Source organism: Rhamphochromis longiceps, linkage group LG22 (genome assembly GCF_057381845.1).
Source record: "Rhamphochromis longiceps isolate RC_006_pf linkage group LG22, R_longiceps_female_GT1.1, whole genome shotgun sequence".
Lineage (NCBI taxonomy): Eukaryota > Metazoa > Chordata > Actinopteri > Cichliformes > Cichlidae > Rhamphochromis > Rhamphochromis longiceps.
In genome coordinates this window covers 13,587,498-13,601,193 of record NC_140577.1, presented here as the reverse complement: position 1 = coordinate 13,601,193, position 13,696 = coordinate 13,587,498, and the positions used below count along the sequence as shown (strand labels likewise).

The 13,696-nt window shown below is 38.8% G+C and overlaps 2 protein-coding genes across 3 annotated transcripts; one reads left to right on the top strand and one right to left on the bottom strand.

Moving 5' to 3' along the window:
- Positions 1–1,191: 1,191 nt before the first annotated feature.
- On the bottom strand, positions 1,192–2,689 carry LOC146643679 (uncharacterized). Its single transcript, XM_085395979.1, has 5 exons — positions 2,536–2,689; positions 2,142–2,449; positions 1,621–1,675; positions 1,400–1,511; positions 1,192–1,293 (listed from the first exon to the last, which is right to left on the bottom strand). The coding sequence occupies exons 2-5, from the start codon at positions 2,436–2,438 to the stop codon at positions 1,254–1,256; spliced, it is 504 nt and encodes a 167-aa protein (XP_085252105.1). The 5' UTR covers positions 2,439–2,449; positions 2,536–2,689; the 3' UTR covers positions 1,192–1,253.
- Positions 2,690–5,911: 3,222 nt separating this feature from the next.
- ecm1a (extracellular matrix protein 1a) lies at positions 5,912–13,162 on the top strand. 2 transcript variants are annotated; one of them, XM_085396763.1, is made up of 4 exons: positions 5,912–6,048; positions 10,985–11,100; positions 11,207–11,460; positions 12,610–13,162. In XM_085396763.1, exons 2-4 carry the CDS (start codon positions 11,028–11,030, stop codon positions 12,811–12,813), a joined length of 531 nt encoding a protein of 176 aa, XP_085252889.1. In that variant the 5' UTR covers positions 5,912–6,048; positions 10,985–11,027; the 3' UTR covers positions 12,814–13,162. The 2 variants fall into 2 exon arrangements, with proteins under 2 accessions (XP_085252889.1, XP_085252888.1); XM_085396762.1 differs by having other exon boundaries at positions 5,924–6,048; positions 10,840–11,100.
- Positions 13,163–13,696: the final 534 nt, after the last annotated feature.

Here is a 13,696-nt window from a genome sequence, read left to right as displayed (position 1 = left end):
AAGTGTGATAATATAATTTATTTTGTGTAATAAACAACTGCAAGAATAGATGATTACAACAAATAGATGACTAATACATAAAAGTAATACATAGATGAATAATGATGATGAGTTATGATGCGTAATCATGGGAACAAGCGGGTTTACAAACCGGAGCAGCTGATTAGCATTAGAAAAGCTGAAATAATACCTCAACTGAAGCCAATTGTACTAAATGCACTAAATGTGCACTGTTACAAGAATATTTTTCTTTCTATTGTTTTCTATTATTTTAAGTTAAGCAGGACAGAGTGCTTTTAAAGAAAGATTTACTTATATTCTCAAAAGTTAAGCATGACAGGCTTCTGTTTAAGAAAGAGACCTGTTTTACTGTGTTAATGTTGTCATTTTGAGCTAAAAATAAATGGCTAAATGATCATTTGTTTCACATGTGTTCATATCACAAAGAATAGAATATGCATCTACTTAAATCAACTTCAAGTCAAATGGTTAAAAAAATAATTTCACACACAAAAAAAGAGCTAGAAAATTCACCACACTGGGAAGGGTGAAGACAACTGGGTTGCCCAGCCCTGGCCACGAGGTGTCCCTTATTTATTTTTCAGGGAGTTGGCAACCCTAGCTGCAGGTCGTGTTGCGCGGGGCAGCAGAAACCGAAACTTAATGAATTACTCATTCGTGGTCAACCGGTGTCAGAGGTAACACCAGCAGCTGCTGAAGTCATGGTAAACCCGGCTAGGTTTTCCACACACTTCACTGCTTTTACGCAGTGCTCATATTATCTCAGAATTCTGACTTTTTTTCTCAGAATTCTTCCCCCCAGTGGCCCTAATCCTCTTCCGTAAAACCTAATTCCCTCAATTTATTAGTAACTAAAATTATATTTTACAAACAAGTTCTTCCCCGATAAAATAAGTGACTCATTAAACAGCCATTTACCCGTAACTATCAGTTTCACACACTTCACTGCTTTCCTCTGGAGTTTCTTTACATTAGTCCTACGCCTGCATCCAGGCAGTCCCACGCCTGCGACCACATGCTGAGCTGCTTATATGGAAACACACAGAAGGAAAACTCTGTACATCAACTATAAAAGCAGATGAAGGGGTAGACAAAGACCATATGAGAAGAAGGGTACATCATCTCTGTAAAGAACAAGGAAGAAAGGAACTACACATTTTTTAATAAAAGTTGATTTTATTATTATTTTATTATTTTTATTCATTAACTTTATTCTCTTTGGTCTTATTCGGCTAAGCTGTATCCTTGTTGAGGTTTATGCCACATACGTTGCTGAAAGACATAGATGCATCATAATTAATCCAGCGCTTATAACTCCTACTTTTTGCAAAGGTTTTGTATGTTTTGGAACTAGAAGAACAGAAAAATGTGGTCATACTCAGATAACTCGCTCCTCTTCACATACGCACATATTGGACTGTGTTGTACCAGTGTTTCTTTTAGAGTGTTAATCTCCTGAGTCCAGGCCTCAACCTCTGCATCCACGGAAGCTGGATAAGAGAGAAAGAGATTAACATGCTGGACCTCAAGAGTTTTGCTAGTGTTTGACCACATGGGGGCAACAGGGCGCGGATTACCTGTGTGATAAGCGTGCCTCACCTTTAGTTTCACTTTGTGTCTTTTGGATACTTTCCAGCTCTTCTTGTGCGTTTTTCTGTGGAAATGTTGCAGAAATGTTTTTAAGGTTGGGCTGGATTTATGTTACGCATTAAAAAAAACTTGTAATACTCTAAAACTACTCAATCTTAAGTGAAAAGCTCGTATTGAAATCAAAATGTGCTGAAATCAGGTGTAAATGGATGAACAAAAAAGTCTGGCCAGATGTTTTTTTTTTTTTTGTTTTTTTTTTAAACGGTGGATAATTTGAAATATCTGGAAATTTCAGGATTTTAATTACAGGGTGAGTAGAAAACAAGCGGTTCAATCTTAAGCATATGTAAAGTAAATGAAAATTGTTTCCCCTCTCAGATTTAGTTCGGCACAAATATGAGGTAGCACAAAGGGAAAGTAGCGTTTCCCTATGCAGGCAGTAACGTTGGCGCTGATAAGAGATGTGTCTCTATTGACGTTTAGTGTTTGCATAATATAAAACCAGAAAAAAACCCAGGAAGACTTGTTACCATTTTTTCTTGGCATGCATCGTTTTCTGCTTTCTTCTGCTCCGTTTCTGAACTGAGTTTATTGAGTGCAGCTTCCATATCGTCCACATGTTTCTGGCCCTGAGCCAGCAGTTTTTCCACAGCGGTTTTGAAGAGGTCCTTACTTTGATAATCATCAGAAGATTTCTCTAACGCCACTTCCATTGTTTCAATCTTGCTGTCCAGAATGCGCTTCAATTGATACTGGCTCTGGACCACCATCAGCAGTCCCATGGTCAACAAGACGGATAAAATAATCACAATCCAATTAGTCTGCATTGATGCTGCTTCTGGGGAAGGACAGGTTTCTATAGTCACGCTTGAGACATTAGCAGTGCAATTAAAAGGCATTTCATTTCCTATTATCGCTTCTTACCTTATTTTTAGCCAGTATATTAAACTTTAGTTCCAGTTCTCTTCTGCTCACTAACCTGCCACACAAACTTTGCCTGAATGGAGACCACTGCACAGAAAGCGCAAGCTGCTACTTCACGGCGGAAAGAACTTATGGTGTTAATTTTCACTTCCTCGTTTGCTCTGATCTGAGCGATAAAGAGGGTGGGGGCCAGTGTGCTGATGAATCAAAGCTCAACTTTGCTTGTGAGGAGTTTAAACAGCTGCTGTTAAACTACTACAGAAGAGACAGGAAAATGTCAGACATGTCATTTTATTTGAATCTCAGGAACTGGAGTTTTTTTGTATGTACTTTTAGCATGCTATGTGTAATTCACTTAGTCATGGATCATCCCGTCTTCCTGGTTTGGATCTAAGCTTAACTTCAAGCATATATGGTTTGTAAAGTGGCCACATATTTTTTCATATAGGCTACGTTCACACTACAGGCGAAAGCGAATCAAATCCGTTTTTTTTTTTTTTTTTTTTTGTTTTTTTTTAACCCACCCTATGCGATCCATATCCGATCATGGTATGACAGTGTGAACGGCTCAAATTCGATCTGGGTCACTCTCCTACTGTCAGCTCCAGTTGGACTGGTATTTCAGGTTTTAGGGAGGTGGAAAGACAGAAAGGCCTGCTTTGTATGCGTCTGATTGTCTTGTTTTGTTTGGCTGTCTAACAGCCAGTGTTGGTAAAGTTACTTGAAAAAAAGTAATCAGTAACTAATTACTGATTACTTCCCCCAAAAAGTAATCCAGTTACTTTACTGATTACTTATTTTCAAAAGTAATTAATTACTTAGTTACTAAGTTACTTAGTTAATTTTTAAAAACACGGTTTACAACCTGAATAGGTGATAAAGCGATAGATCTTTCAGCCCAATTCTACTTTTTCTGCATAATCCATCATACAAAATGTAATCAAATGGAAAAGTCTCTTTTTAAAACTTGTTTTATTAGTTTTAATCTTTTAACTTTATGCATAAAATTTAATTACATGCAACATTCTCTGACTGGAAGAAATTTGTTTAATATTTAAACCTATTTTCTGCACATTCCAGCACATAAATTTTTTTTTTTGTGTGTTAACACTCACTCTTTCAAATAGATGCAAGTAAAACACAGCAGAAAATAAATAAAGTCAAAGACTAGCGGTCTTTTTGCTCTATTTTCACCTGTAAAGCAGGAGTAGGATAGGCGGAGGTTTACCCTGGTGCAGATGTGCTGCAGCGGTCAGTGGAAGAATCCGTGAGTTTCTCTGTGAATTTCCCATTAGGTCATAGCGCACTTGGTGCTTGCTTGGAAGTTTAGGGTTTTTTGTTTTTTTGTTTTTTTTCCGCTGTAAAAAGTTTTCTTCCCACGCACAACGGACACTAATGTTTTTGTCACCTTTTTATGGAATTAAACTAAGGTCAGTACTTCTACACTTTAAACGCTGCATGCTCACATTCTCTCCCGCACTCCATATATTATCCATTGTTGATCTGCACACAGCTGTTGTCACCAACTTCGCACTTGCTTACGTCACTGTCATGAGACATTCTCGCAAAAAATCACGGTTTTAGTAACGCAGCGTTCCTGCGGGAAAGTAACGGTAATCTAATTACCGTTTTTGCAATAGTAATCCCTTACTTTACTCGTTACTTGAAAAAAGTAATCTGATTACAGTAACGCGTTACTGCCCATCTCTGCTAACAGCTTGTGTAATAATCAAACTGGTAGCACAGAAAGTATTCACCATACAATGGGTCAGAGGGCCCGGTGGCACCAGCGTCCGGCAGCCTCGCCTCTGTCAGTGCGCCCCAGGGCGGCTGTGGCTACACTGTAGCTTGCCATCACCAGTGTGTGAATGTATATAGTGTAAAGCACTTTGGGGTCCTAGGACCAAGTAAAGCACTATACAAATACAGACCATTTACCAATGTGGTATCTAGCAGTGTAAAGCGTTTTTTGTTTTTCTCCTTATGGCCAAGCAAAACGGAAATGTGGACACCAGATCCAGAAGAAAAAGCATCGCTAAATATAGCGAACAGTAGCTGTAGTATAAGAAGCTACTTGTGATTAGAGCATTTACTTTTACCTGTGGCATGGTTTTCCTACATATAAGACAAGAGCTTAATTCTTTGTTTTTCATAATGGTGTTACAGTACAACAGCACTACATCACAATGTGAGAGCAGTAAATGCTCCTCCGGATCCTTTCGAAAATAACTAAGCAGCAGTAAGGCAGTCACAAAGAGCTGTGCACATAGCTTGCACCCTCTCATTACTCTTGTGGTTGTAGACCAAAGATCACAGGGTCATTAATTACATATTACATACAATATGTGACCGTAACAATGCAAAACTGCTGCCACAAAGCTACTCACATCCATATAAGGGGGCAAAAAGGGAAAGCGAGGCTCTGCAGTTTTTTTTTTATTTATTTTTTTTTATCCTCTTATATGACATTTGTATTGTAACGAGCAGTTGTCTAAGCATTTCACTGCATATCGTACTGTGTACGTGACAAAATAAAATTTGAATTTGATTTTGAATTTGAATGATCTTTTAACATCTTTTAGTTTGTCCTTATGAACTTTCACATGTTTTTCAATCCTTTTGTTGTGAAATATTTTAAGCTAACTTTATGTCACAGGCCAAACCCATAAGCTGGAGCCCATCCCAGTCCTGTTACAGTCAACTCCAGAAAATAGATGGATGGATTCAAATAAAATGACTCGTGTGTCGTTGTGTTTGCACTGGGAGAAGCCAGAAAAGCTACCTGGAAGATGACTGGCCAATTTGTGAACTTTAGAAATTTAAGCATCCTGAATCTCACTGAATTGAAAAGCGTAGGTAAAAAGGATTTGGATATATGCCATTGTCAAGGCAATTTGTTGATTTTTTTTTTTTTTTATAACAATACAAGATGGAAAAGTAAGTTTTCTTTTTGCATTTTCTTAGTGAGTATGTGTAGTGGAGATATCAAAGACAGGCACGGCTGTGGCACTGTGACAAGAAGAGAGAGACCACATACGGACTTAGGAGTCTGTTAGATCTACTTAAATTATATAAAGAAAAAAAAATCAAACTTTAAATATTTTTACATTTAAAGTTCTAGTTAAAAAATAGAGCCCCGCAGGGGACATGGGAGGGAAAAAAAATTAAGACTGACTTTTGCAAGATCTCGCAAAAGTTTTTTTTTTTTTTTTTTTTTCTTTTTCTCGCATGTCCCCTGCGGGGCTCCATACAGGGCTCCGTTAAAAAAACAAACAAAAAAACACTGAAATATTTGGGGTTTGTTTTGCTCTGTGAAATTTTCTCCTGTGACAATGTGTGAATGGGTGGATGACTGGATATGTAAAGCGCTTTGGGGTCCTTAGGGACTAGTAAAGCGCTATATAAATACAGGCCGTTTACCAATGTTGAAAACATGTCTTTTATTTTTTCAGCTCTGCTCACCTGAAGAAGAGGGTGGAGGCCAGTTTGCAGACTGAGTGAACTTCACCATCGGTAAGGATTTTAAACAGCTGCTTTTAAACCATTGCATACAAGGTAACAAAAACATCAGACAGGCAATATTTCTGACGAAGTAATCTGAGTAACTGGAGTTTTTGCACGCTCCTTTAGGCTTTGTCTAACGCACTGGTGCACATTTTTTTTTGTATTCATGCATCAAGCATAAAAAAAAATCTGCTCACCTACTGACATCATTTTAACATATATGTGAATTTGACAATAAATGAAACCTTAAATACCATGACAACAATTTTAGGATTTTTTTTTTTTTAAGTCATACAGACATGACTTTAAGTGTGTGTGTGTGTGTGTGTGTGTGTGTGTGTGTCACAAAAAGACATTTGGTTAGTTTTTTTTTTTTTTTGTTGTTGTAACAGTTCTTCTTGGTATTACATCTTATGCCTGTTTATTTCCCTTAAATGGTTTCACATTTGTAGGAACTGTTTGGCACTGGTAGAGAAGATTTGGTTTTCCATGATCACGACCCACATAAACTGCTGCAACATTTGAGTAGCAATAATCAGGCTCCAATGCTATTTAAATATAAGTTAAATGTTAAACACAAATCTCCTTTTTGTGCTTGTATTTCATATAGTCGGGAACCAAGGTTAGTTTGAAGGCTACAGTTTGCAGCCCACATATTTCATTAAACCTGCCCTTGTCAGCTCCAGTCTGACCAGAGTTTCTGGTTAAACTGAGATGGAAAGAAATGTCAACTTTGTTTGTCTGACAGTGTTGTGATCCTGGGTCTTTTGACCCAGCGTTTTGTGTTTTCTATCATTGTGATGTATTTTGGTTCTGGTTTTCTATTTCTTTGGGTTTTGGTTCTGTTCTTCCTCAGTTTAGTGTTTAGTCTTTTCTGCCTGTGTTTTCCTGTGTCAAGTCCACGTTTCTTAGTCTGTCTTTGCGTCTATGTGTTCCTGTTTTACTTTGAAAGCCCCTGTCTGATGTCAGTGCGTTTTGTTTACGTTTCTCCTGCCTCGTCAGCGGTGATGTCTCCCAGGTGTGTTCCCCTCCTGTTTCCCATTCCCTGACTCCTGGTGTGTGTGTGTGTGTGTGTGTGTCTGCGTGCGACCTCGTCCGTCTGCGTGCGACCTCGTCCGTCTGCGTGCGACCTCGTCCGTCTGCGTGCGACCTCGTCCGTCTGCGTTTTTCCCCTTCGTCGCCTTTGTTGTATTAAGCACGGTCCCTCAAAGCTTCCTCACTTCAGTTGTGCTGCATCTTGGATCCTTTCACAATTCCATACGGCTCGCCTCGTGAACCGTGACAGTGACAGCAGAGACAAAATTTACCAAACAGTATGGTTTAGTGAGAGTTGGCAAAAGTACAGACATTCTGTAGAAGTATAAAAACTACTATTAAAAAATCCTATTAAAAGTTGAAGTACTGATTCAACTTTACTCATGTAAAGGTAAAAGAAATTGCAGGCTTTGAAACTTACTCAAAGTAAGAAAGTAAAAAGGAGCTCTTTGGATGTTTCTATTTTTAGAAATATAGAAACATCCTCTCCCCAAAGCTGTTAAACTGAAAGTAACAAGCCTGTTTTAAAAATGTAGAGTAGAAAGTACAGATACTCAAGTAAAGTAGATACCTGAAAATTGTACTTAAGTACAGTAACAAAGTATTTGTACTCTGGGTATAGGATGGTACCAAAAAATAGTGGAACATCTTTTTTAGCATGAAATTTGGGTACCTGTTGGGTGGCAGGAAAAGTATGGAAACAGCACTAAAGGTTACCTATGATGACTCATTTCTGTGTTCATTAGATCAGAGATTGCAATATGCTGTAGGAATTATAGGTACTGCAGTGCAGTGGTTTGAATCGTATCTACATATCTATCAAACTCCAACTTGCTCATGTAAATGCGGAGTTGTCCTCACGCACTAAGATAAATTATGGAGTTCCGCAGGGTTGTGTGATGGGACAACTTCTCTCTACATTATACAATCCATTAGGCAGCATCATTAGAAGGGATAGTATACATTTTCACTTCTATGCAGATGACACCCAGCTGCTCACCAGATAACACGCACACAATTAGTTAAACTGCAGGAATGTCTTAAAGATATAAAGACCTGGATGGCCTCTAATTTTCTGATTCTAAATTCACATGTAACAGAGGTTATTGTACTGTCCTAAAAATCCTAGAAACATGGCGTCTAATCACTTAATCTGGATAGCATTATGTTGGCCTCCAGTAACACTTTGAGGAATCTTGGTTTTTGACCAGGATATGTCCTTCAATGTGACAGACTGCTTTCTTGCATTTACACAAGGTCACTAAAATTACAAACATCCTGTCTCTAACACTCAACAGTGCTCAGTGGATGATCAAAGTAGATAAGGGTGATGACACCAGAGTGAGTAAAATATGACAATACCCTTAATCTTCTCTAAAACTGACTTCATACTTGCTCTTACATAGATGGAAGGGCAATTGCTGAGAAGACTGTAATATAAACAGAAATGTTTCTGTGATGAACTCGCGATCAATGACTCTTCTAGTTATCCTTCGGTTAAAAATAAATGAATAAGCTGACCATGAGTGTCCGTGAAGTAGTCTACGTGATATGCTGAGCATGTGGGAGATTTGAAAATGTAGACATAACACCACAAGACCTGAAACAAGCACTGCTTGCATCTGTTCATGGCACACGTGCTGGAAATGCGCTCAACAATGGCTGTTGCACTGCTCTTGGTTGCCCCGGTGATGAGTGGTGTAAGAGGCAAGAGTGATAATGCTGACAGACACTTATTGATTTGGCTGAAAGAAACCACCACCCATTAGCTGTCAGTCAACAGCAGACAACAAATGAATGCACGACAGTTAAATAAAAGTGGGAAACCATGTTCAGCATTCTCCCGGACTGATAACAGTATTTGAAAACAGGTTTGGGGGAGTTGACCGTAAGCAGTGTGCAGTCTGGAAAAACTGGAAAAACTTTTGATAAACCACGTTACTCCCAAGCTTTGACCAGTCAGCAAAGATAAGAGGAAAAATCATTTTCTACTTTATGGTTAATTAAAAAGTGGCTCGATGACATAAAAACTAAGCACTCATTTTTAATATGTTTACATTCTTCTCTGTTTATTACAGTTTACTGAAACTAAATTACAACTATGGTATGTGTGTGTGTGTGTGTGTGGGGGGGGGAAACAATGAGTGAACTGCCTTCACAAAGTTGCAGTATCTATTCCACACTTCTTAAATCTGACCACTGCTTCCCATATGAAACAAAACACCATAACTAATGCTAAATGTTATGACGTGCGGTGTACAGACGAGGATCCAAATGCAGAACAATACGGTGGATAAAATTAAATAAGTCTACATAAAGCACATAAGTAGCATCAATGGAGACCATCAACAAACAATCTAACAAGGTCAAACACAGAGATTGGACGACTATTTATACAAACCGGGCTGATCAGGGAGAGGAGGGCAGGAAACAACTGACACAGGACTCTTTCTCCAAAACAACCTGTGGGAGACATGAGTACGAAAACTAAACAACACGCATGAGATGAGGAATCAGAGTCTGAGACAGAGGGAGGCATACCACAAACACAGGGGAGGGTACGTCTGCTAAATAATAAAGTAAAGAGTTATGTTAGATCACAGATGTGCCAGCCCTCATTTCTTTGTGTTGTGGTTCTAAAGATCCAAATGTTCTTTATTGGACGTTTAACTCCTTTTTCACCCGTTTTCAGTCCAGTGTTTGTGCCCGATCATTTTCACAGGACTCTTATTTTGTTGAACTGCACATATAGTAGAATAAGGCGACAACAAGGCAGGCTGTTTGTACTGCAAGTTTATTTAAATGGCAGTAAATCATTTTTCCTAATGTGCAAGTTATTTTTGGCAGTGTGAGAGTAATTTAAAAAATTGCATAACTATAGGTAAAGGAGACACTCCTTTTCTGTACACTCCTTTCAAGAAGTTGTGTTTGAACAATGATTACGAAAGAAGGAAAAGGTTAGGCTTGGCTCCATAAAGCCTGCAGAGTTTCATTGGATTGATATTTTTTTCTTTAAGCTGTAAAAGGAGAACAGTCCTCGTCACATTTATGGTAAAATAAAAGGACAGCTGAATAATAAAGCATACGTCATGCACATCAACATTATAAATATTAAGTAAAGGTGTAAAAAGAAAGTTAATCTGTGCACCAAAAAGTACAGCATATTTATAAGACTGTATTTACCATGAAATTGTACACTGGTTAAAATTACTTATTATAATAACTTATTTGTTAAAAACCTGACTTGGTACCCCCTTTCATCTATTGTGCCTGGCTGCATTAAATAATAAAGATGTCCGTTCCAAGTACTGACTTTCCTGCTTGCTAAAATTGTACAAATTTCTGTATTTTCTCTTATGTGTGCACCTTTCAATAAATCACTGCACCCATGTCCCATTTTCCTACCAAAATATAAAGAAATGAGGGGTAGCTCAAGACTCTGCACAGCACTTGATCTGTTTTTGACATGTCATAGCAGACAAAAGTTGTAAGTAATATAAATACAAACTCTATTCCTTAAAGCCTCTTCAGTCTCTTATGCTGTTCTGCTCTATTTATAGAACAGAGCCATTGCTGATGTTTGGAGGAAAGTCTGACGGTCAAAGGATCTGCCCCCCCCCCCCCCAAAACTCTGTTATTGCTAATGATGGTATTATGTCTAAGTTTGGACTGATTTCATCCTAAGTGAATGCCGACTGTGTAGCCCGACCTTGCACGCATCAGCAGATATCCCTAAAGTTCAAACTCATTTTGTTTTTATCTCAGCAGCCTCCAGTATTATTACACCACCTCATTCCCTCATATCGTCTCCCTCCCCAATGTGCACCGGTCACTTCCAAGCATTTCACGCCCACAAATCCTGGCTCTCCCATATAAGCTGGCTGAGCATCCTCTCTCAATACATTCACAGAAGCCTCTTCAGTATTCGATTTCCATCACACCGCCATCCAGCCATGACTTCACCTGGGCGCCTTGCAGGACTTTGCATAATTGCTCTGGTGCTGTTTTATGGTGCACATCTGGGAGGTAAATAGATTTATAGATTTTTTTTTTTTAAAGAATATATACATTATGCATTCTTCAAACTGTAGTGCTTTGAACCTTTCCATTTCTTCTTGTTGGATTTCCTCAGAGACCAAGAAGAACTCTCGCAAAGAGCCCAACGTCCCGTTCCCCCCTGCCCGTCCCACCACTCACAATCTGGCTGCCATTTGTCATCAGGGTAGAGGTCGCCCCAGGTACCCTCCCAGTTTCTTCCCCAAATCCGGGTCCAGCCACTTCCGACGCCGTGGACATGCCATGAACCGCCTAGAGTCGTGGTTCAGAGTGTGCTGCAGTGGACACCTAGAGCAGAGCAGCCAGATCCTCTGCTGCGCCCAACAAGCGGTGAGTCTCTGAGTGTTTGGGACCGAAGTAAACTTGAAAACACTTAGCATATCATCAGGGAGAGTTCTGCTATTATTTACTATTTATACAGTTAGTAGGGAATTAATAATACTCTTTTTTTTTTTTTTTTTTTTTAAGCTTCATTGTCTTAAAATTTATGGACTGTCCAAGAGGCTTTGGTTTTCAAAACTATAAATTCATACAAATTAGTATAATTTTAAAGAACACGACACAGTAAAGCATTTTATACCTGCATTTTTGTCCCCTTCACTGCTGAAGCCAGCAGTTTCCAATCACTTTTATGTAAATTGGTGAGTGACAGTTGGTTGTGCCAACAACATGAGGATGAAAATACTTCATCTAACTTCAAAACTATTGAAGAAATACTTGGTCAGATGACATGCAAGCTAATCTGGAAGCTGCAGTGGGTTTACACTCCTGAAAAAGCTTTGGCTGCTTCAGGTACTTCAGCGATCTGTACTTCCAGTTTAATTCTCAGTTACTCCTTTGACTTAAACAAGCAGGGACTGTTGTGTGGGGCCAGGCTAATAAAGCATAAAATTATTTTTAACAGAACTGAGTTCAGCTTATTGATGTGGGCACCCTCAAGAGAGCGAGTTTCTAATCTTGCCCCTTAGAAAAATGAATTGCCCACCTGTGTTTTAGATCAGCCTTCTTCTAAGCTGGCAGCTCATCACAAATGGATGTCTTCAGTAGTGGGTGTGTGAAGCTGCTGACCGGAGTAGAAACGTACAACAACCTCCCTCGCCAACTTCTTTTAAACTTTGGCCGTAATTGTTAGAAGCATCCAGCTTCGACAGCTACAACAGAAAATAAAGACAAATTGCATTTTATTTATCAATGTAAATGAATTTGATCAAAAATAAAAATGACAAGATGATTTTCAGTTATAATACAAGCTTTAAAACCTTTTTTATGTTCAAGCATTTTTTATCTTGAAATGTGCTATACAAATTAAATTTTACTTGACCTTTACTTTTAAAGTTCTCTAAAATAATTATGCAGATGGAAGATAAAAAGAAAATATTGACTGATGCTGAGTGAATCGCCGTGAGCTGCACCCCCCCCCCCCCCCCCCCCCCCAGCTAATGTGACGATACTGTGTGACATGACTCTTCTTTCTTACAGTGGAAAAACGCCCTGTCTCTGTTCTGTGTGGAAGAGTACTCCACCATGACCCTCCCGTACGAGTGCTGTGAGAACACTGGAGAAGCCCGCTGGTCATGCTTCGACAGTGAGCTGCCAAACCCAAACTACACCTCAAAACCAGTCTACAATGCCCCTGAAATCCCAGAGGAGCCTGGATTCACGTTTGATCCAAATACCTGCTAGAGATCGAAAATAATAACTTTCCACTCTTTCACATTCCTATAGGGAGATAGTATTGAAGAAACACTTGCAAACCTCTATCAGACAATGCTTTTCTTGTCTTTGTCACGTACAGCTGCTTCCTGATGCGGACAGGACATACTGGTTTGGATTACACTATCTAAGGACAATTAGAGTCCCATCTAGCCTTGTTATCAGCTCAGCATTTTAACTAATCTTTGCCATATTAATAGGAAACACATTTTTAAAATGCAACTCGGTGCTTAATTTTATAAGGCTCACAGAATGTGTCTGGCTTAAATGTTGTAATTTCTGACATGTAGTGTTTTTAGAGAGAAAATTAAACGCACTCCGCAAAGAGACTGATGTGGTTTTTGTTACCATGAAGGTCTGTTATAAGGTTGATATATCGCCTTCAAAAATCAATCTTTTTAACATCCAGTCACAAATCTGTAGAATTATTTTTGAAAAAATACATATGACGTAAAGGTCTCCACCAGGGGTCACAGTTGGCTGGATTATCAGCATGTGTGGCTGTAACATGTTGTTGATGGGTAATAAAGGTTTCAGTGTGGTGTAGCATCTTTGTGCAGTTAAAAAAAAAAAAAAAAAAAAAAAAAAAAATCTCAAATCAAAACTTTACAACCACCATTGATTGAGTTATCTTCACTAATATAATCCAGACCACAATCACTGGAATGGTCATCTGTGTGACTCCTTCAAAGTAAAAGGTGAAAGCGTTACAGGAGTTAAAATCTGGTGACTCCAGCTCCCATATGATTTGACTGACATTTTGAGATTCAGCAAACCATTCAGTGACCCCCCGTTTCATATGGATGGGGGTGTTGTCATCCTTGAAAAGACACAGATCAAGGTGATCACTCGG